Source organism: Aureococcus anophagefferens (genome assembly GCF_000186865.1).
Source record: "Aureococcus anophagefferens unplaced genomic scaffold AURANscaffold_16, whole genome shotgun sequence".
Classification (NCBI taxonomy): Eukaryota; class Pelagophyceae; order Pelagomonadales; family Pelagomonadaceae; genus Aureococcus; species Aureococcus anophagefferens.
Window position 1 is genome coordinate 97,425 of NW_008705576.1, and position 22,538 is coordinate 119,962.

A 22,538-nucleotide genomic window follows, 5' to 3' on the forward strand; every position below is an offset into this window, starting at 1 on the left:
CGAACCTCCTCGGCCGCGGGTCGGCGACCATCGTGTCGCGGTCCTCGGACCAGGCCGGCGCCGGCGGCGCGCGCGCGTCCGTGAGCGCGCGCGGCCGGAGCAGCCTCGTGCCGCGCGCGTCGCTCGCCTTCGCGCCGTCCGCGGAGCAGATCCGCGTGGCCTTCGGGGGCGCGGCGCGGCGTCCCGGGGGCGCGAGCGAGGTCCCGGCCGGAACCGCTCCGTCGTAGGCAAGGAGGCGCCGGCGGACGACGCGGCGGCGGGCGACGCGGAGGAGGCGTACGTCGCGCCCCACAGGGCGGCAAAAGAGAGCGAAATTCCCAACTTCAAAGGCTCCGATTTCGGCCGTTTTCCACTCGTTTTGGCTGATTTTTAAACGAGCGATCATCTCTCGGAACGGTCTCGAAGCGTGGATGCTTTTTATGGAACGCGCTTGCGCGGAACACTCACGTTGAAGCGATGTTGAATCACTCTTTTGCTGCCCAGGCTCCCCAGGCGTCGATCCTCGACTCGAACTACGTCGCCGTGCGGCGGCTCTGCAACCGGGACCACCCCTGGCGCAAGCGCTGGGACCTCGCGGTCATGATCGTCATCTCCCTGGACTTCCTCATGACGCCCTTCCTCGCCGCGCGCGGACCCGGCGTCGCGAGTGTCTCGCGAAGGCGACGATCGTCCCGCGCAGGTTCAACCAGCATTATTCGCGCGCGGGGCGGGGCTTCGGCGTCGCCGCGGACCGCGACTACTTCCAGGGCCTCGTCGTCGGCTACGTCGTCGACTGTTTCCTGCTCGTCGACATGGGGCTCCAGGGCATCACGATCATCTACGACGTCCGCTGGGGCATCGTTGACACGGTCGACGAGCTCCGGCGCCGCTACGTGCGGAGCTGGCGCTTCGTCGTCGACGCGGCGGCCTGCCTGCCCTGGGAGGTCGTCGCCCTCACGCTCGGCCGCGGGCCGAACTCGCTCCTGTTTTCGCAGCTCCGCATGAGTCGCGTCGTGCGCATCTACCGCGTGCGCGAGACGCTCCAGCGCTGGGGTTTGAACATCCGCATGAACTCGAACGCCGTGGGCATCGTCAACTGCGTGTTCTTCATCGTCTTCGCGTCCCACTTCGTCGCCTGCGTCTGGTTCTGGCTCGCGTACACGTCGTCGAGCACGAAGCGCGACGTCGTCCAGCAGAGCGTCGAGTCGCTCCTGGCCTCGGAGCCGAACACGTGGCTGGACCTCGTGCTGGACTGGCAGGACATGAAGACGAGCCTGCTCTACGTCAAGTCGCTCTACTGGACCATGAGCACGATGACGACCGTCGGCTACGGGGCCGCGAAGGGGCGCGACGTTCCCAACTTCTCTCTCGGCCGTGTTCCACTCGTTTCGGCTGATTCTTGGACGAGGGATCGTTTCACGGAGCGTTTGCGACGCGCGGATGCCTTTTCTTTGGAACGCGCGCGCGCGGAACGCCCACGTCGAAGCGACGTCGAATCGCCCGTTCGCGGCCCAGGTCGGCTACGGCGACCTCACGCCCGTGTCCACGAAGGAGCACTGGTACGCGATCTTCGTCATGCTCTTCGGGTCCATCCTGTTCGGCTACATCTTCGGCCTCATGGCGTCGCTCGTCGCGAGCATGGACGTGACCATGGCGGCCTTCCGCATGAAGGTCGACTCCGTGCAGCGGTTCCTCCACTACCGGAACGTGCCGCGGGAGCTGTGCGAGCGCGTGCACCGCTACCACGACAACACGTGGGCGCAGACGCGGGGCTTCGACGAGCACGCCATCATGTGCGACCTGCCGAGCTCCATCCACCTCGACCTGGCCCTGCACCTCTACGGCGACATGCAGGGCAGGAAAAGAGTGCGACATTCCCAACTTCAAAGGCTCCTCTCTCGGCCGTTTTCCACTCTTTTTGGCTGATTTTTGGACGAGCGATCATCTCTCGGAACGGTCTCGAAGCGTGGATGCTTTTTTCTGGAACGCGCGCGCGCGGAACACTCACGTTGAAGCGACATTGAATCTCTCTTTTCCTACCCAGGCGACATGATCATCTCCGTGCCGCTCTTCAAGAACGCGGAGCCCGCGTTCGTGCGCGCGATCGTGCTGCGGCTGCTGCCGACGGTCTTCCCCGAGAACGAGAAGGTCGTGCTCAAGGGCGAGGTGGGCCGCGAGATGTTCTTCATCCAGCGGGGCCACTGCGAGGTCGTCAACGACGAGACGGGCGAGATGCTCGTCGAGCTCCAGGACGGCCAGTACTTCGGCGAGGTGTCGATCTTGTGCGAGGCGCGGCGGACGGCGACGGTGCGGTCCGTCACGGAGGTCGACCTCCTCGTGCTGAACAAGCAGGACCTGGACCTCGTCTGCAGGGACTTCCCGCGGGTCGCCGCCTGTGTGGAAATCAAACAGTGGGTTATCCCGACCAAACTTCAGAACTCTCTCGCTCGGTCACATCGAAGTCGATTCGGCTGATTTTTGGACGAATCGATTGCTCTCGTCGAGTTCTCGAAGCACGGCAGAAGCGCGCGCGTCGAACCCGTCGCATACGCTCGCATTGAAGTCGGGTCGAAGATTTGATCTCCACGCAGGTCGCGGCGAAGATGAAGGACCTCGCGGACGAGCGGCGGAAGATCATCGGCGCGCGCGTCTGCAAGGTGCTCAACGGGAAGAAGCGCGACGACGCCGCCAAGCCGGAGACGGACGAGGAGCGGCGCCAGCGCGCGGAGAAGCGGAAGCTCGAGCAGAAATTGGAGGAGGTGTCCGCGAACACGGCCAAGTCGTCGGAGGCGCGCGAGGAGGAGCGGACGCGCATCGTCGGCCAGACCATGGTCCAGGCCTTCAAGGCGCGCCGCGCGTCGACGCTCGCGCCCGTCGAGGAGCAGAAGGCCGACGTCCAGGCGTCCGTCATGTACGCGGCGCCGAAGCCGACGCGCGTCGGCCTCGAGCGCATGTCGTCGAAGCGCCGGCTCTCGGCCGCGGGGGGGTCCGTCCGCGCCGTCAACGTCGCCGCGCTCCGGCAGGCGCCCAAGGTCGCGCCGGACCTCGTCGTCGAGGACAGCAGCGACAGCGACAGCGGCGACGACGACGACGCGCCGCCGCCGGCGTCCCCGGGCTCGACGGGGCCGACGCCGGCGAAGCGGGACCTCGAGGAGGCGTAGTCTTCTTATTTTGGGCTGTGTACCGGGGGTGATGACTGGGGGCTCGGCCTCGGGTTCGCCGATCTATGCGTCGGATAAACCCTTGCCGCAGCGCGAGGTAACACGCCACGCGCAAGCTGAGATTTCGAGTTTTCTGACTGCTCGACTCCTTATCCACTGCTCCGCGTGCACCGATTGCGACGCGCCGTCCGAGACCCACAAACCTCACACGAAATGCCTCGCCAGACGCCGGGATGCTGCGCATGACCGACGCAAGCGATGAGCGCCGCGCCGCAAACTGCTGGGCGATTCCCGTCCTGATCCTCTCCATCATTCAGATCATCTTCATCGTTATCTTGGACTTCCCCTCTTTTGTCGTGGGTGTCTTCGGCACCGTGACGTCGTCGCTTGTTGTTTGCGGCTGTCTGCCCGCGACCGGAGCGCAGGGTTGCGGCTACACCGCGGCGAAGGTCCTTGGCATCATCACGTCGGTCCTCCAACTCGGCGCTATGATCGCGCACATCTCGTTGTGGGTGATATTTTCGGTGTCGGGCACAGAAGCGATTGGGTGGATCATATGGATCGTCATCAAGATCGCGTCGTTGGGGTGCACGGTCGCGCTCACGCAGAAGCTCTTCAAAGCGCACGCCGCGGCGCTGCGCGACGAGTCCTCGCGCCAACCGTCGGTGATCATCGGATCCGTCGTCGAGATGACGCCGGCCCACGAGAAGGCGTGAAGCAAGTCCAAGTACCGCCCCGGCGCGCCCAAGAAACGCGCCTCCCCGTCGTGGAGCGGCTCCTCGAAGCTCCCCCCCCCCGTCGCAAACCCCTCGACGCGTCCCCCATCGCCCCGGTTCCTAAAGGCCCATCGGCCGCTCTCCACATTACGCGACGAACACGTCGAGGTCGTCGTCCCAGTCCGGCACGTGGAGCCGGACGCGCCTCCGCGCGTTCGCGTCGCCGTAGGCCCAGAGGCGCAGGACCCCCGGCGCGCGGCGGAGGAGCTCCGGCGGGAACTCCGGCGGCGGCGTGCGCTTCGAGGGCCGCCACTCGCGGGTCTCGACGCGGAGAGGCGCGAGCGCGTGCGCCTCGAGGTCCGCCCGCCAAAGGTCGACGGTCCGCCCGACGCTCGTGAGGAGCACGTCGCCGTGCCTCGGGAACCGCGTCAGGAGGGCGTGGACCTTGATGCGCCGCAGGTTCTCGAGCGAGAGCCGGCCGTGGACGCGCGTCTTCTGCCGCGGGTGCTGCCGCCAGCCGAAGAACGCCGTCTCCGGCAAACCATCAACCGCGCCGCTCCGCGGCGACGCGACCCGCCCGCAGGTGAGCCCGAGGCGAAAGAACTCGAGCCACCACCAGAGGTCCACGGGCGTGTCCAGGTCGCACGCGCCGTGCGGGCCGTCGCGGTAGCAGCCGCCCGTCGCTTCTAAAACCCGGTCGACGGCGGCGCGCGCGAAGAGCGCGGTCTGGTGGAGCGCGGGGATCTCGACGTAGCGCGCCGCGGCGAGGTCGGCGGGCGTCGCGAGCGCGTTCTGCCAGGACACGTACGCGACCATGCGCGCGCTCGGAGACCCGAACGCGACCGCGTCCGAGCAGACGCCGTCCCAGCGCTCCGCCCGGAGCGCGTCCATCATCGTCCGGAAGGCCGCGGGGTTCGGCCGCGCGTCGTCGGCCTCCATCTGCGCGATGAGAGGCGCGGTCGCCTGCTTGAGCGCGAGCGACATCGCGCTGCCTTGCCCTCGGTTCAGACCGTCGCGGTAGCGGACGACGGTCAGCGCGTGCTCGGGGCGCGCGGCGCCCACGACGTCGGCGACGCTCAGCGCGTCAAAGGCCGCGCGCGCGACGCCCGGGTGGTCCTCGTCCTCGGCCTGGCGCGGCGCGGCGGCGGCGGCGGGATTGCCTGCGGGCGTCCGCGCGGGCGCGTCCGCGTCGCCGGGCTCGACTTCCTTCACGGCGCCGCCCAAACCCGCGGCGACATCCACGAGGAAGTCCCAGGCGTCCCGGTCGCCGCCGTCCCAGGCGCAGATCAGCTCAAGGCGCTCGCCGGCGGCGAGCTCCTGCCGCAGGACGTCGCGCACGGCGACGGTCAAGTAGGGCATGGCGTTGTAGACCGGCAGGATGACGCTGAGGGCTGCAACGGCTGCTTCATCGACGGCTGCGGCATCGGCGCAGGGATCGGCCGCGAGGGCGGCCATCGCCTAGCCTCGCTTGTTGAGGTCAACCTCAGTGTTTTTTTGTGATTTGTGGCAATTCTGGGCCGCCCTACAGAATGTCGCACAGCCGCAACGTCTTCGCCGCCGGCGTGGCCGTCGGCGCCTCCGCGACGCTCATCTCCTGGGCCGTCGTCCACGTGCGCGACAAATTGAAGCGCTTCGGCCGTGCGCGGTCGGAGCAGCTGACCCTGGCGCAGCTCGAGGTCGACAGCGTGCCGGAGGCGCTCGCAGCCTGGCGCCGCGAGGCCGAGGTCGCGGTCGAGCTCGCGCGCGAGTGCGGCCTCGCCATGCGGCGCGCCGCCGACGACGCCAAGGCCGTGGACTGGAAGGGCGCGGGCACGCTCGATCCGTGCACGGCGACGGACCGCGACAACGAGGCGCTCGTCTGCCGGCGCCTCGCTCTAGAATTCCCGGCCCACGCCGTCGTCGGCGAGGAGGCCGCGGCCGCGACGGGCCGCATCCCCGCCGTCGATCCGGCCGTGCCGACGTGGGTCGTCGACCCCATCGACGGGACGCAGAACTTCTTCCACGATCTGCCTTTGGCCTGCGTGTCCATCGGGCTCATGCACCGCGGCGCGCCGCAGCTCGGCGTCGTCTACGACCCCTACCGCGACGAGATGTACGTCGCCGCGCGGGGCTACGGCGCGTTCGTCAACGGGCGGCGGCTCAAGCCCGCGGGCGGCGCCGGCGAGCCCGCGGAGCTCGCGGAGGCGCTCGTGCTGACGGACCCGGGCTACGAGCGGTCGCCGGGCGGCGTCGCGAAGCTCGTCGCGCTCCACGGGAAGCTCCTGGCCGCGCGGACGCGCGCGGTCCGCGTCGTCGGGAGCTCCGTGCTCTCGGTGCTCCTCGTGGCCTCGGGCCGCGCGTCGGCCTTCGTCGCGGGCGTCGGCGACGGCGGCGACTCGCCCAAGCCCTGGGACTGGTGCGCCGCCGCCGTGTTCGCGAGGGAGACGGGCTGCGTGCTGGAGCCCCTCGACGACCGCGTCCACGCGCCCGCGACGCCGAAGCCGCGGCGGCCCGGCGACGACTTCGACGTCTTCGCCATGTCGGGCGTCTGCAGCCGCTCCCGGGCCCTCGCCGATGCGATCATCAAGATCGCGCGGCCTTAATCTAGGCCCCGGCTCGACAGCCAGTCGCGGAACGGCGCGCGCGGCCCGGCGCAGAGCGCGGCGAACGCCGCGCGCCGCTCCCCGTCGTCCGCGGCGCGCTTGAGCGCCTCGTAGGGCGCCGCCGCGTCGACGGCGGCGCCCAGGGCGCCGCAGAGCGCGACGTAGCGGCCCCGGGCCGCGCGGCGGCAGAGCGCGGAGGGCGCGCCGTCGGCGGCGACGCCCGCGGCGCCGTCGAGGTCCTCGGGCGCCTCGCCCGACGTCCACGCCACGCAGCCCCGCCCCAGGAAATCCGCGCCGACGCCGCCCAGGTACACGCCCTCGTCGCAGGGGATCGCCGTGCCCATGAGCGCCGGGTGCCTCTCGAGGAACGGCACGCGGCAGCAGAACGCGCGCCGCGCGTGCTCGAAGGAGAACTTGCGGCCCACGACCACGCCGCCGAGCGGGATCCGCACGAAGCGCGACAGCAGGGCGCCCTCGAGGCCCAGGGCGGCCCAGCGCGCGACCTTGTCGCTGCAGCAGTGGGGCCGCAGGACGTCGCCGTCGACCGCGCAGCATCCGCCCGGCGCGTCGCCGCCTTCCGGCCGCGCGTCGTCGGGCCGCCGCTTGCCGAGGAGCGCCACCTGGCCCGGCGCCATCACATGGAAGGGCGCGTGGGGTTCGAGCGGCGGGCCGTCGCCCAGCTCTTCCCGGAAGACCTCGCGCTTCGTCTTCGCCCATTTCCGGATCGTGCTGTTGCCGCAGGGCGCGCTGCTGCAGTAGAGGTAGAACGCGACGCCCGCGCGTAACACAAAACTCCCGTCGCTGCGCCGCTCGAAGAAGTCGCCGCCGCCGCGGCCGAGCGCGGCGGCGACGTAGCGGCGGAACGCGCGCACGGCCAGGACCTCCGCGTGGCAATCCCGCAGGACCTCGCCGCGGGCGTCGTCGGCGACGGCGCTCCGCCGCGCGACCTTCGTGCCCGCGCCCAGCGCCAGGCAGGCGCACCGGGGCCCGACGGCCGCGACGATCGCCGCGACGCAGGTCTGGCCGGGCAGCTTCGAGGCGTCGAGCGCGCGCCACTCCGCCAGCGCCGATCGCGCGACGTTGTCCGCGAGCGCGCACGTCGACGCGGACCGGCGCTTTTCCGCGTGGCGCACGTTCGCCGGCGGCGCGCTGCACGCCTGCGGCTCGGTCGTGCCGCTCTCCATCGATGCCATCTCGATCGTCAACATCGGCAAGATGAGCTTCAACCAGACGAAGTACCAGACGCGCTCGGCACCTGCGCCCGACTGCTGCGGCCGTGCTCTCGATCGTCAACCTGCGGTGCACGGCGTGCTTCAACGTACGAGTCGCGCAGGCAAAGATCGGGTTACGCCCCCCCCTCACGCCGCCCCGACGATGGCGCGGTCCTCGGGCGAGAGCGCGGCCTTGGTCGAGACGTCGTCCTCGGCGGGCGGCGGCGCGTCGTCGCCGCGGTCCTCGGGCGGGAGCGTCGACGGGTGGCGCTCGTCGCCCGCGCGCGGTGGCTTGCGCGGCGACGCGGCGACGGCCGGCGGCGCCGGCGCGGCGGCCGCGGCCGCGAGCGCCGGGTTCAGGCTCACGCCCTCGAGGAGCGCCGCGAGCGTGCCGTGGTTCTTGCCCCGCGCGAGGTAGGCGGCCGTCGCCCCGTGGTTGTCCGCGTGCGCCGGGTCCGCGCCCGCCGCGAGCAGGAGCCGGCACAAATCGTCGCGGCCGGCGTAGGCCGCGGCCATGAGCGCGGTCTCGCCGCCCGCGGCCGCGCGGACGTGCGCGGCGTCCGCGCCGTTCGCTAGGAGCGCCTCGAGGGGCGCGAAGTCCTTGGACTTGAACGCGTCCCAGATCGCGCGGTCCATGCGCTTCTCGAGCACGCGCTTCTGCTCCGCCGCGTGCGCCTCGGGCTCGACGGCCGCGGGCGCGCGGCGGCGCCGGCGGCGCCGTCGCCGGCGCCGGCGCCGGGCGCCGCGTCCGGCGCGTCGGCGAAGCGCGCGGACTTGCGCGACGACGACGACGCCTTCTTCAGCGCCGACCGCGGCGGCGGGCCCCGGGGCGTGAGCGGCGCGAGCGGCGCGGCGGATTCGCCGTCGTCGAACGTCGCCAGGGGCCGCGGCGCGGGCTCGGCCTTGACGCGCTTCGCGGGCGGCTCGTCGCTCGTCAGGTCCACGACGTCGCGCGGCGCGCGCGCCTCCTCCGCGCTCCGCTCCCCCGTGACGACGACGTCGTCGTCGTCGTCGCGCTCCGCGGGCTCGCGCGGCGGCGGTTCCTCGGCGCGCGGCGCGGCCTCGGCGCGCGGCCGCTTCTCGCGCCTGCGACGGTACGATGGAGACGCGCGTTTCGGATGCGCCTGGACGCGGGCCGCGCGCGGCGTCGCGAGCTGCCGGTCCACGGACGCGAGCCACGCGCCGAGCCTCGCCTGCGAGCGCGGAAACGCCTCGACGTTGCTTTCAGAGATTTCGATGCGGCGTGGCGCGAGGGCCCATGGAGATTTGGCGTGGCGCGAGGGCCCATGGAGATTTGGCGTGGCGCGACGGCCCATGAAGACTTGTGTGGCTTTTGTGCGGTGCGACAGCCCGAGGGACGTCGTGCACTCGTGATTCCGCGATGCCGCGACGTAACGCGACGGCCGCGGAAACGGCGCGGCGACGGCCCTCGTCTTTTTTGTGTCGGCAAGCGAAGGCAGGTTCGATGAAGCGAGCGCCGGAAGGAAGGAACGGCGGCGGCTCGCCGCCGCCGGGGAAACGGACGTTTCCGCGGCGACGGAGCGCGCGCCGCGTCTTTTTCCGCGGGCTGTGTTCGCTGTTTCGTCGGCAAGAGAGAGAGAAGCCGCGTCGTCCAAGCCGCGGAAGCAGGCCAGGGCGGAAGCAGCGGCGCCGCCTCGTCGCTGTCGCCGCGAAAGCCGGCGTCCTGCCGCCCGCGAGTCCATCTGGATGGTCCGACGACGACCCGATCCGCGACGAGGGCCTCGGAGACGCGCCTGCCCCCCGTGCCCAGCCGTCGCCGCGACGACCCGGGTCTCCAGGGGAGCTCCGGGCCGCCTGGGTGCGGACCCCTGACCGGTCCCCGAAGAGCCGCCGCGGCGCTCCCCGCCATCGCGGCCTCCTCGGCCTCCGCCGACGCCGCGCGCGCGCGCCGCCGCCCTCGCAACCGCCGCCCTCGCAACCGCCGACCACCGACGACCACCGACCGCGGAGCGCGACGCGCGCCGACCGACGAAAAACGAGCGAACGGACGGACGCGGGCGCGGCACCTTCTGCTTCGACGTCGCGGCGTCGAGGCGCTTCGCGGCGCGGATGACGCGGCCGAGCACGCGGAGCGCGTCGTCGCGGTCGCCGTCGCCGAGCTTGCCGCGGTCCGCGTCGCCGACGGACTCCGGGCCCAGCGCTTGGACCTGTGTGGAAATCAACCACTGGTTTGGGGGGTCCCCATCAAACTTCAGCACTCTCTATCTCAATCAAATCCAGGTCGATTCGGCTGATTTTTGGACGGATCGATTGCTCTCGTCGAGCTCTCGAAGCACAGCGAAAGAGTCTGGTCCGAACCGTTCGATTACGCGCCCATTGAAGTCGGGTTGAAGATTTGAGTTCCACGCGGGCTCGCACCGCGTTGTAGAGCGCCGCGGCCGTCTTCGGGTTCCGGTAGGGGTCCGGCCGCGGCGGCGCGCCGGGCCGGTCGCCCTCGGGCCGCGCGGCGAGGCGCGCGTCGACCTAGGCGGCGGGGGTTTCGCGGGACAAGAGGGGGTTTCGCGAGGGAGACGCGGCGGTGCGGACGGCGCGGATCGCCGCGAAGCTGTCGGTCCGCGCGAGGGCCGCGGCGCGCTTGAGGGCGTCGTCCTCGACGTGGCAGGCGGCCTGGAGCAGCCCGTCGGCGCGCTGAACGGCGCGCTGCCAGAAGGGCGTCGCGCGGAGCGCCGCGGAGCACCGCTGCGTCTGCGGCGGCGGCCGCCGCGGCGCGTCCGCTAGCAGGAGCGTGGACCGCAGGTGGCCCAGGAGCTGGCGGTCGACGAGCACGAAGGTGTCCTCGGCCTTGCGCACGCCCGGCGAGGCGTGGAGCTGGAAGAGGGGGCCGCACGCGTTCAGCACCGAGAAGAGGCCCCCGTGGACGTTGAGGTGGTCCTTGCCGCCGGCGCTGAGCCCGACGAGCGCGCGGCGCGCGCAGCAGGCCTCGTGGGTCCGGCTCGACGCGCGCGCCTCGCGGCCCGCCTCGACGCCGTCGAAGGCGCTGCCGTGGTCGCTCGGCGTCCGGGGGAGGCTCGCCGTCGCCGCGAGCTCGGACAGGACGCCGTTGTGGAGCGCGAGCGGCGGCAGCGGCGGCGCCGGCGGCGCCGCGGGCGCCGCGCGGAAGGCCGCGCGGGGCGGCGCGCGGAAGCCGCCGCGGGCCGCCGGCGCCGCGGCGAAGCCCCGCGGCGCCGCGGGCGGGACGCCGCCGGGCGGCGCGGACGAGAAGTTCGAGAAGCCGCCGCGCCGCGACGGCGCGGGCGGCGGCGGCGGGGGCGCGGCGACGGCGGCCGCGACCTGCTCCTGGGCCGACAGGCGCACGGCGTCGGGGCCGTACTTCCTCGCCAGCTGCTCCCAGAGCACCTCCTCGCGGTCGCCGAAGGACGCGACGATGTTGTCGACGTTGCCGATGTTCTCGGGATTCCAGCGCGCGTAGAAGCGCCGCACGCGCTCGCGCAGGGAGTCCATCGCTAGATTTACGGGGGGTCGGCCCGCGCCCCGGGGCGGGCGCGCGACGACGACGCGCGCTCCTGGTCTGCGGCCGGGCCTGCAAGCGAGCGACAGTGAGTAGATGTTGCCTTTCGCCCAAGGATACAAGGCTGCCTCGGCGGGCGCTACTCAACGTGCTGGTGCCGGTCCGCGCTCCTCCGTGGTCGCGGGACGCGGCCCGGAGCGCCGGTGGCGCCATGGTGGCGATCAAGTCGTCGTCGATGAGCGCGCTCACGGCGCCGCCCGGGTCGAAAAAGAAGCACACCAAGGGCATGCTCCTGGAACCCATCGAGAATCAGGGCGGCGCGAAGAGCTCGAAGCGGCCCATGTTCACGAAGAAGGACCTCACGGAGGCCGTGCGGCGCCTGACGCCCGGGGCGGGGACGACGGACCTCACGCACGGCGCGCCCTACAACACGACGTCCGTGGAGGCGTCGACGCGGCGCGGCGGGTCGAGCTCGTCGATGACGCCGCTCGCGCTCATGGAGTGGGGCGTCAACTTCAACGCGCGCAAGTTCAACGAGCTGCGCACGTCGGCGGACCGCAAGGCCGCGGCGCTCAAGGCGCGCCTCGACCAGCTGCGGGCCCTCAAGATGGAGCAGGAGTCGCTCGAGAAGATGCTCTCGCCCGACTCGCCCGACGCGACGAAGATCGACGTGCTGCTCACGGCGATCCAGGCCGTCAACGACGAGACGGACCGGCGCCTCCACTACCGGCGCCAGCTCGAGCACATACTCCGACGCCTCCAGAAGAACCAGGTGACCTTCGACAGCCACCTCTCGAACATGGACGAGGCCAGGACCGCGGCGCTCCGGGAGCACAAGGACATGAAGGCCATGACGCGGACCATCGAGGCGGGCCACACGCAGGCCGTCCTCGAGCTCGCCGAGGCCCAGCGCCTCGTCGCCGTGGAGAAGGGCGAGCGCCACCGGGCCATGGAGACGCGGAAGACGGAGGCCGAACAGGCGAGCCGCATGGACGCGTGGCGCAAGAAGCGCGAGATCGCGCGGCGCGAGTTCGCGAGCGAGCTCCGCGGCGACCTGAGCCAGGAGGAGGAGGTGCTGCTCCAGGCGCGTTTGACGTCCCAGAAGGCGAATTTGGCGACGCTCCGGTCCGACCACGAGAAGCTGCAGCGCGAGGCGAACTCGCTCGAGTCGGCCTTCGTCGCCGTGCGCCAGGCCACGGGCGTCAACTCGCTCGACGAGGTCGTCGAGAAGTTCCTGGGCCAGCAGGGCAACCGCCGCGCGCTCCTCCAGGAGAAGCGCGAGGCCGAGGAACGGCTCGCGAACGCGAAGCGCGCCAAGGAGGAGATCGAGAACCGCTTCAGCGAACTCAAGGCCTCGGGCATCGGGTCCACGGAGATGAACCGCGAGATCGCCGAGCAGCTCGAGCGCGAGATCGCCGCCGCGCGCGTGGAGCTCAAGGCGTCGAACGCGGGCTGCGAGCGCCTCGAGGGCGTCCTCGTCGCGCTCCGCCAGGGCGCCGTGGGCCTCTACCAGCGGCTCCGGCCCTTCGGCCACCTCCTCGAGGGCGAGGGCGCCCTGCCGACGGCGGCCATGCTGCCCGGGGCCGTGCCGCCGTCCGCCGTCGCGTCCGCCGGCGGCGCGGGGCCCGAGGCGCCGACGATCGACTCCATCGACGCGATCCACCTCTCGGAGATCATGCTCTCGAAGATGGTCGAGATCATCTCGGGCGGCGAGCACGGCGCGGGCACGTCGGGCATCATGAACCTCCACGACTCGTCCGGCCCGACCGCGGACGACTTGGACGACGACGAGTCGACGGCCGAGGACTCGCTGCCCCACCCGACGAACAACATCCGCGTGCGGTCCGAGGCCCAGCAGAAGGAGCTCGACCGCAAGATCAACGAGAAGTCGGGCTCCTTCTTCATCACCGCGGGCGGCGACGACGACGAGGAGGACCGCGCCGAGGAAGCCAAGGACGACGAGGACGAGGGCGAGGACGGCGTCGGCCTCGCCGTGGGCCTGAGCGACGCCCAGGTCGCCGAGGCCCTCGACGACATGGTGCCCTCGCGCACCTTCCTCAAGCTCTCGAGCAGCCGCCAGCACCAGGAGCAGATCCGCCGCAACGAGCAGGACGCGCGGAAGAAGCGCATGCTCGAGCGCATCGAGATGGCCGAGGGCGCCGAGCGCGCCCAGATGTCGTCGCGCGCCGCGCGCAAGAAGGCGCAGACGGAGGCGAACAACCGCCTCTCGAAGATGGTCAAGCAGGGGCAGCCGCCGCCGCTCTCCAAGACCAAGGACAGCGCCATCGAGCGGTCCATGATGTTCCTCAAGCAGGTGCCCGAGCTGCTCTAGGGCGCGCGCACGGGCTAAGGCGCGGGTTCTCTGTCTTAACACAGGAACATCCCCGCGAGCGCGGCGCCGACGTCGCCGTCGTCGCCGGCGCCGGCGCCGCGCGCCGCCGCGCGCAGCGCGAGCTCCCTGAGCTCGTCGACGAGGGACCGCGTCGTCCGGTGCGCGCGGCGCACGCAGGTCCCGAAGAGCTCGGGGAAGACCGCGTCCCGGAGGCGCCGCGTCGCGGGCGCGAGGAGCTCGAACTCGAAGCGCGCGTCGACGGCCGGCGACCGCCGGAGCGCGCGCCGGAGCGCCGCGAGGGTCCGCCGCTCGAGGGCCCGGGGGACCCACATGGCGATCGTGAAGACGACGATGCCGTCGCCCACCGACGACGCGAGGAGCCACGCCGTCGACTTGGCGACCTTCGCGAGGAAGACGCGGAGGAGCCGCGCGCAGCGGCCGCGGCGCTCGCAGCCGACGTCGGCGCGCACGACCTGCACGGCGTGCATGCCGCCGCAGGCGAGGTACGCCGCGCCGTCGGGCGTCCCGGGCGCCTCGCAGCCGAGGCCCACGCGGACGACGAGGTCGCGCTCGGCGACGATCGCGGACGTCTGAGGCAGGAGGTGGGCGAGCGCGACGGTTTCGCTGACGGCGCAGGACGCGTCGCTGTTGAGGGAGTGCCTTTCTTGTAAAAGGAGCTCTTTGCAGCGCGCGCCTTCATCGGTGACGATGCGCTGCCGGAGGTGGATCCGTGGACCAGGGCGGAAGACAGCGTTTCGCACCGCCGCGGCCTCGTATGCGATGGTGGGCAGCATGTTTCAGGATGTCGCGAGCGGTCATGGTGGCTTTGCGTTCGGATTAGCGCTGCATGCTTGCGTCGGGTAGCGCTCGGGCAGCGCGCGGGCAGCGTTCGGATAGCGTCGGGCGCCGCGTCGGTCGAGGAACGCGCTCGCAAATTGGGGTAACACTCCGCGGACCTGCCTCCCCTCCCCGGACGGACGCAGTCGGGCGCGCATCCCCTTCAATAACTAGTCCAACACAAACCTTGCACGGCACTTCCCCCGCAGCGCACGAGCATGGGGGGCTGCTTGCGCGGCTGTCTCGCGCTCGCCGCCCTCGTCGCGTCCACGACCGATGTCCGCGTCGCGACCTGGCAGAACGACGCGCGCGCCGCGATCTCGCTGACCTTCGACGACGGCAAGGTCGCGTCCCTCGGCGCCGGCGGCGACCTGCTCGACGCCCACGGCCTCCCCGGCACGTTCTACGTGTCGTCGGGCTACCTCGACGGGTCGTCGCCGCACGTCGTCGCCGGCGGCGCGGACCCGGCGGTGGCGCGCGCCCTCGCGCGGCGGCGCCTCGCCGGCGGCCACGAGGTCGGCTGCCACGCGGCGACGCACGCGAGGCCGCTCCGCGACGAGACGCTCGCCAACGCCACGATGGAGCTGGCGGCCTGCGACGCGGCCTTTGCGGCGCTCTTCGGCGACCACCCGCGGGCGGCGGCGACCATGGCCTACCCCTGGGGCGCCGGCGACGGCGACCCGGGCGTCCGCGCGGCCGCGCTCCGGTACCACGTCGCCGCGCGGGGCGTCCGCTACCACCTCGCGCCGGCGGCGGGCGTCGACCGCGCGGCCGTGCCCTGCGTCGTCGAGGGCCGCGACACGGGCCTCGACGAGATGGCGTCGCGCGTGGACCGGGCCGTCGAGGAGCGCGCCTGGTTGTGCACCTTCAACCACGGCGTCGACCGGCGCGGCGGCGGGCCCTTCGCCGCGGACCGGGCCTACTCGGCGCCGGACCGCGGGAACCTGACGCGCCACTACGCGGCGTTGGCGCGGCGGCGCGACGCCGGCGAGGTCTACGTCGCGCCGCTCTGCGACGTGCTGGCCTACGCCGCGGTGCGCGCGACCGCGTTCGTCGAGCGCGTCGAGGAGACGGCGGACGCGCTTGAGGCGTCGCTCGTCGCGCCGCTCGTCTGTGCGACGGACGCCGAGCGGCGGCGCTGGCGCGACGTGTCCGTCGACCTCACGGTCGTCGCGGCGCTCGACTGGGCGGACGCCGACGTTTTCGTCGACGGCCGCAAGGCGGCGGCCACGCGGACGGCGGCGGGCTGGGCCGCGAGCGCGCCCGTGGCGCCCTGCGCCGGCGCGCGGCGCGCGTTCGCCTGGCGCCGGCGGCCGCCGCCGCCGGCCGCGTCGGCCGAGGCCCTCGCGTCGGACGTGCTCCGGCTCTTGGGCTTCCAAGAACCCGACGAGCTCCGGCGCCTCCGCGACGAGCTCGTGGCCGCGGGCGCGCCGCTGCCGCTCCACGAGCTCCGCGCGACGCCGCTCTGGCGCGCGGGCGGCCCGCTGCTGCCCGAGCTGCTGCGGGAGGCGCTTTTTTTAGCAAAAGTCGACCGGTCGAGCGGCGACCTCGGCCGGCGCATCGTGACGACGCGCGGCGCGCCCATCGAGCGCGCGTCCCTCGACGCCTGGGTCGCCGCGACGGCCCCGAACGTCGACGCGCCCCGGGACTGCGTGGAGTGGGGCAGCGGCCACGCGCGGTACCTCGACCACTTCCGCTGCCGCTCGACGCACGTCTTCGAGTACGCGAAGGAGCCCGCCTGCGGTGGAAATATTGGGCTCTTCGGGACCATGCGCTGCGGCGACCTCGAGGACCCGGCGACGGTGCCCGAGGCGGCCTACGACCTCGTCCTCTGCTTCCACGTCTTCAACATGCTCCCCGGAGCGTCGCCGAAGGTCCCGGCCGCGGCGCTCGCGCGCCTGCTGCGCCGGGGCGGCTCGCTCCTCTGGGCCGCGCCGTCGGCCGTGCCGTCCTTCACGGCGCTCCCGGACACGCTGCGCTTCACGCTGCGGGGCGCGACGGCGCTCTTCGCGGACGCGCTGTGCGTCGTCGACGCGGCGCCGTCGTCCGACGCCGCGACGACGCTCGCGGCCCTCGCGGGCTTCAGCGCCGAGGACGTGCCGCGCCGGGGGCCGCCGGACGCGGGCCTGTCGAGCATGGTCTACCTCTGGGCCGTGAAGCCCGCCGACTCGGGCTTCCGCGGCTGCGACGGCTACGCCGCCGGCGACGCGGCGGCGCCGGCCCCCGCGGGCGCCCCCGCGCCGCCGGTCACGGCGAGCTGCGCGGACCGGCCCCGCGCGCTCCGGGCGCTGTCGTCGGCGCTCGGCGCCGGCCTGGACCCGGACGCGGCGGCCGCCGCGCGGCGGCGGCTCGTCGACGATCGGACGTGTAGTAACGCGGCGCCATGATCGTACGTCCGATATAGCTCTCTTAGTGCGCGGGCGCCTCGGGCCCCGCCCCCTCGTCCCAGACCTTGGCCGGCGGCCACAGGTCCCGGCCCCGCTTGAACGCGCGGAGCTCGTCCAGGCTCCGGAGCACGACGCCGCCGGCCGGCGCGGCGTCGGCCGGCGCGTCCGCGGCGAGGTCCGGCGAGTAGACGCGGGACCGGAAGAGGCGCCGCTGCGGCGCGCCGGGGAGCACGTGCGCCTCGAGCACGCGGACGAGGTCCTCGCGCGACACGTCGCGGAGCTGCGCCGCGCGCGTCGCCACGTGGCTGAACTTGCGCCGCCCGGACGAGATCTCGTGCCAGTCCCGCGACACGACGTCGCGCAGGCTCGCGGGCCGCTGGAGGATCTCCGTCGCCAGGCCCTCGCGCTTCAGCGCCAGGTCCGCGTCGCTCAGGTCCCGGAGCTCCTGGGCGAAGACCGCCAACCACGCCTCCACCCTGTCCTCCAGCTCGGGAGGGCTCTTGCCCGTCGCCGACTGGAGCAAACACGTAAAGCCGATGACGCCGCCCGAGCTATCGAGACCCGCCGACGCGATGTAGCCGAGCTGCTCCACCGTGCGCAGGCGGTTGAACGCGGACGCCTGCGCGAGGCGGCCGAGTAAGGTCGCCGCGGCGTCCCGCTTCGCCGCGGACGGCCAGCCCGCGTCGACGGCGTCGTCGTCGTCGCCGCTGCGGCCCAGCTGCCAGTACATCTCGACGGCGTTGTTCGGGTCCGACGGCTCCGCGGCCTTGGCGTTGGGCTCGCCCCGGAACCGCGTGCCGCTCGCCTCGCCCTCGCGGAGCGCCCGCAGCTCGACGGCGACGCCGAAGTCGCCGCGGGGGAGCCGCAGCGCGGGGTGCGGCGCCAGGGGTTCCGTGGGCTCCCCCGGGTCCGCGACGGCCGCCAGCGCCGCGGCCGCGTACGCGCGCGCGCCGGCGTCGTCGGCGTTGCCTGGGCAGCACAAGAGTGATTCAACGTCGCTTCAACGTGAGTGTTCCGCGCGCGCGCGTGACGGAAAAAGCATCCACGCTTCGAGACCGTTCCAAGAGATGATCGCTCGTCCAAAAATCAGCCAAAACGAGTGGAAAACGGCCGAGATAGGAGCCTTTGAAGTTGGGAATTTCGCTCTCTTGTGCTGCCCTGGGCGTTGCCCGCGACGTAGATCTCGAGGGACCCGTCGCGCAGCCGCGCCCGCGCGATGGCCGCGGCGACCTCCATGGTCAAGGAGTCGTCCGCCAACGCGGCGCCCAGCGCGTCGACGTCCAGCGCGTCCGCGTCGCCGTCCATGGCGTAGCGCGACCACGTCGTCACGAGCGACGACGGCTCGTCGCGCGTCGAATCGGAGCACCGCCGCGCGAGCTCCTCCTTCTCCGACTCGAAGAGCTTGCGCTCCGCGTCCGTGAAGTCGGACTTGGCGACGAGCTCCCGGAGCTTCGTCGCCGCGAGCTCGAGCGCGTCGCGCGCCTTGTCGGAAAATCCCGACGACCGGAGCACGAAGCCCGCGCGCGACGCGTCCACGGAGAACGACAGCCCCGCGAGCGACGCGTCGTAGGCCTCGTGGTTCATGAGCGCGAAGACCGTGTTGCCGATGGCCTTGGTCGCCGCGAGCGACCGCGCCGTGTGCTTCTCGGCCTCGCGGAAGAGCGCCGCGACCATGACCTTGGGCACCTTGGGCACCGTCGGCGGCGCGTCGGCGAGGTCCGCGCGGCGCCAGACCGTGGCCCGGCCCGTGCCCGGCAGGCGGTAGACGCCCGCGCGGTCGTCCGGGTCGTCGACGAGCGACAGGTCCCCGGCGACGTAGCGGTTCGGCTTCGGCAACGCGAGGCGGGAGTCCCCCGCGTCCGACGCGCGCGCCCAGCGCGCCAAGACGTCGTCGCCCGTGCGGTCCGACCGGTACGTCGCGCCGTGCCAGGGCTCCCGCGTCCAGCCGCCGTCCGTCGCGTGCTTGCGAGCGTCGAAGACCACGGAATTCTCCGGCGTCAGCGCGTCCAAGACGACCCGCACGGCCTCTTCGTCGAACGTGCCCGCGAGCGACGGGCCGCTCAGCGGCTGCGTGGGGTGGTCCCAGAGCGCGTCGGCCAGATCCGACGCCGTGTCCGCCGCGCTCCGCTTCTCCGCGAAGCGGAAGCGCGCGCCGTGGAGCGCCTGGAGTTCGTCGGACAGCGTCCGCAGCGCTTCCACCGGCGCGGACCGCACGGTGCCGACCCAGGCCCAGATGAGGTCCAGCACGTCGTCGACGCGCGCCTCCCCGAGCTCCGTGAGGTCCACGGAGAGTTCGAAGAGCTGCGCGTCGTCGAATTTCGCGGCCGTCCCGCAGCTCAGCGCGTCGACCCAGCCGCGGTCGCGCAGAAGCGCGTGCAGACTCTCCTCGCCCTCGTGGCCGAGCAGGTGGGACACGAAGAGCTCGGGCGTCGCGCCGCGTTCGTGCAGCGTGGACCGCGCGGGCAGCGGCCAGAGCAGCTGCAAAGAGCGCCAGTCGCGCACGGGCACGACCTTGACGACCCGCGGGACCTCCTCGCTCTCGGCGGCCCAGGGCGTGACCCGCGGCGCCTTGGCCCGGCCCGCGCCCGACGACGGGATGGCCCCGAAGCGGCCGTCGCCGGCGACGAGCTTTTCGAGCTCGTCGAGCGACTCCCTGCCGACGACGGCCAAACGCATCTTGTCCCCCACGTAGTGCTCCGCGTTCCAGCGCTTCAGCTCGTCGTGGAGGCCCCGCTCGCCGTTCAGCGTGTCCAGCGACCCCGTGGAGAAGCGCGAGAACGGGTGCGCGCCGTTCGCCGTCGCCTTGAGGACCGAAAGCATGCGCCAGCCGTCGTCCTGGAGCGCCATGGCGTACTCCGAATCGACGGCCTTGACCTCCCGCTCGACGCAGTCCAGACTCAGCAGCGGATCCACGAAGAACTGGGCCAGGCGGTCCAGCGCGCCGTCGAGCGCGCCCGCGTTCACGTTCAAATAGTAGCACGTCTCCTCGTCGGCGGTCCACGCGTTCGAGCCGCCGCCGTGGGCGTTGAGGTAGGCCTCGTACTCGTCCTCGTCGGGGTACTTGCGCGTGCCGAGGAAGAGCATGTGCTCGTGGAAGTGCGCGAGCCCGAGCCGCGTGTCGTCGAAGCTGCCGGCCTTGACGGACAGCGCCGCGCCGGCCTCGTCCGCGTCGCCGTCGGACACCAGCAGCGCCTCGACGCCGTTGGCGAGGCGCACGAGGCGGTACCGGCGCCGGTCCACGGCCGGCCGCTCGATGTCGGCGTCGTCGAGGACGATTTCCACGGCCTCGCTGATCGTCGACGTGCGCAGGGCCGTCCTGACGCTGCGCACGACGCTGCCGACGCCGGTGCGGCGGGGGCCCAGGGCGCTCGGCTTCAAACTCAGCGTGGCGCTCACGACCAGCGCCAGGAGCGCGACTGCGGCCATCCTTGCCGGCCGAGCTGGCGGAGACGATCAGCACGCGCGAGAGGACAAGTGCGGGGTATCGGGGCAAGCAGCCGATCGTGCCGTAGATTGGCGGACGATGGGGCGGGCAGCGTCCTACGAGCCCCTCGCCGGGTCGCGGTCCCGCATGGACCGCATCCTCGCGATGGCGGCCGTGTCCACGGCGCTCTGCGGCGCGGCGTACCTCAGCGTCGGCTTCGTCAACGGCCGCAGCCCGCGCTGGATCGACGCCCTCGGCGACGCGGCCTTCGAGGCCGACGCCGGCGGCCACGCCATGCTCACGAAGCGCGCGGCCTGGGCCCACCTCCAGGAGACGTCCTACGACGTCACGTGCAGTGGCGTCACCTACGCCTACTGCGGCATGGCGACGTGCCGCTTGAATGGGGACGGCGCGACGGCGTCCTGCGGCTGCAAGCGCGAGCGCGACGCCGAGGGCCGCCTCTTCCTCCACGCCAACTCGGCCTACCTCGTCTACAGCGAGACCGTGCGGCGGGCGCTGTACGAGGACGTCGTCGAGGGGCGGCGCCACCGCTTCCGGGAACGTTTGTGCGCCGCGGTCGCCGACGGCTCTTTGTGGTCCGACGCGGGCTTCAACGTGTCCTACGGCAGCTTCGCGGACCCCTCCGGCAACTACTGGGCCCAGCACGACATCGGCTGCTCCGAGAGCGGCGACTTCCACCTCGCGGACTGCGAGGGCGCGCCCTGCGACTTCAAGGACTTCGACGAAGTCTACGACGCGGTCTGCGCGTGCCCCTACGTCACGGCGACCATGGGCGCGACGGCGTCGACGAAGAAGATACGACGAGCGACGGCGAAGAGCTGCCGCGAGATCTCGGCGACCCACGGCGACTGCGCGCTCCAGGAGACGCTCGAGCCCGGCGAGCTCATGGCCGACTACGACGCCATGGAGACGCTGCGCGGGTACCTCGCCGACGCCCGCTTCCGGCGGGGCGGCACGGCGTGCAAGACCTACGACGACTACTCCTACTCGTACTCGTAATTAGCGGGCGGGTCTTTCTTCAGGGGAGGTTGCCGAGCTTCGCGGCCCGTCGCTTCTGCGACGCGGCGATGGCGTCGGCGAGGGACCCGCCGCCGCCGCCGCCCGCCGGTTTCGGCGCCGGCGGCGGCGCCGCGGCCTTGGGCTTGGCCTTTTTCAGCTGCTTGCCCGCGGCGATCTGCGCCATGAGGTCCATGCCCCCCCCCGCCGCGGGCTTCGGCGCCGGCGGGGCCGTGGACTTCTTCTTCAGCTTCTTCCCCGCCTGGATCTGCGACAGCAGGTCGCCGCCGCCGCCCGCCGGCGCGGCGGCCTTCTTCGTCGGCGGCGGGATCGACACCTTCTTCGGCGCGGGCGACGCCACCGACGCGCCGAAGAGCAGCGCGGGATCCAGGCCCTCGGCGCGCATCTTCTGCTCCACGGCGCCCTGGGGCAGGTGCATCTTGAGCATCATGTTGAATTTCTTCAGCTTCGGGTCGTCCGCGGCGCCGGGCTTGACGGCCGCGGCCGCGGGCGCCGGCGGCGCCGCGGGCGCGCCGCCGCCGCCGCCGCCGCCGCCGCCGGAGCCGCCGGAGCCGGCGCCGAAGAGGAGGGCCGGGTCGACGCCCTCGGCGCGCATCTTCTGCTCGACGGCGCCCTGGGGCAGGTGCATCTTGAGCATCATCTCGTACTTCTTGAGCTTCGGATCGCCGCCGCTCGGCGCGGGCGGCGGCGCGGGCGCGGGCGCGGCGCGCGGCGCGGGCGGCGGCGCCGGCGCGGCGGCGACCGCGGGCGCGGCGGAAACGACCGGCGGCGGCGGCGGCGCGGCGGCCTGCTTGTGGCCGAGGTCGAGCGTCCGCTGCGACGCGGCCGTCGCCTTCGCTTTCGACGTGTTCGTGATGCACCACTGGATGGACGCGCGCCACTCGTCGAACTGGGCCTGGTCCGGCGCCCGCAGCGCGAAGCCGTCCTTCTTGGGCTTGCGCGTCTCGCCGTCGATGACGAGCTCGAGGCTAAAGTAGTACGCCTCCGCGGCGTCGGAGCCCTTGCCGTGCTTGCCCCGGAAGGTCTTCGCGCCGCCGTCGCCGAACTTCGAGAGGCCGCCCAAGAAGACGGAGCCCTTCTGCACCTTCAGCGTCTCGTCGGAGAAGTACTTGAGCTCCGAGCGCTTGAGGTCCAACACGAAGTGGCGGTACTGCCAGTTCCGCCGCCCGAAGAGGGAGCTGCCGCCGCCCTTCTTGAGCAGGACGCCCCGCGTCCGCAGGCGCGCGCCGTCTTTGGCGTCCTCGAAGCAGTCGGCCTCGGCGACGCCCGCGCCCGGGAAGTCGCCCCTCTTCGGCGGCGGCGTCGCGGCCGCGGCCGGGCTCGGCGGCTCGTCGGCGGCGGCCGCGTCCGCGGCGCCGTAGATGTCGCCGAGCTCGGGCTCCGGGTCCGCGACCTCCTCGAC

The 22,538-nt window shown here is 72.5% G+C and overlaps 3 protein-coding genes across 3 annotated transcripts; 1 reads left to right on the forward strand and 2 right to left on the reverse strand.

Annotated features, from left to right (window-relative positions):
• Window positions 1-1,241: 1,241 nt before the first annotated feature.
• AURANDRAFT_29384 (hypothetical protein) lies at window positions 1,242-2,454 on the forward strand (the record flags this gene model as incomplete). The annotated part of the gene is made up of 3 exons (XM_009040604.1): window positions 1,242-1,301; window positions 1,495-1,845; window positions 2,056-2,454. 3 exons carry the CDS (start codon window positions 1,242-1,244, stop codon window positions 2,452-2,454), a joined length of 810 nt encoding a protein of 269 aa, XP_009038852.1.
• A 3,980-nt stretch (window positions 2,455-6,434) lies between these two features.
• AURANDRAFT_71992 (hypothetical protein) lies at window positions 6,435-11,111 on the reverse strand (the record flags this gene model as incomplete). The annotated part of the gene is made up of 6 exons (XM_009040775.1): window positions 6,435-7,595; window positions 7,705-7,732; window positions 8,748-8,842; window positions 9,677-9,817; window positions 10,029-10,133; window positions 10,197-11,111. 6 exons carry the CDS (start codon window positions 11,109-11,111, stop codon window positions 6,435-6,437), a joined length of 2,445 nt encoding a protein of 814 aa, XP_009039023.1.
• An 8,185-nt stretch (window positions 11,112-19,296) lies between these two features.
• AURANDRAFT_5564 (hypothetical protein) lies at window positions 19,297-19,911 on the reverse strand (the record flags this gene model as incomplete). The annotated part of the gene is made up of 1 exon (XM_009040596.1): window positions 19,297-19,911. A coding segment is annotated over one exon (615 nt), but the record flags the coding sequence as incomplete, so codon positions are not given.
• Window positions 19,912-22,538: the final 2,627 nt, after the last annotated feature.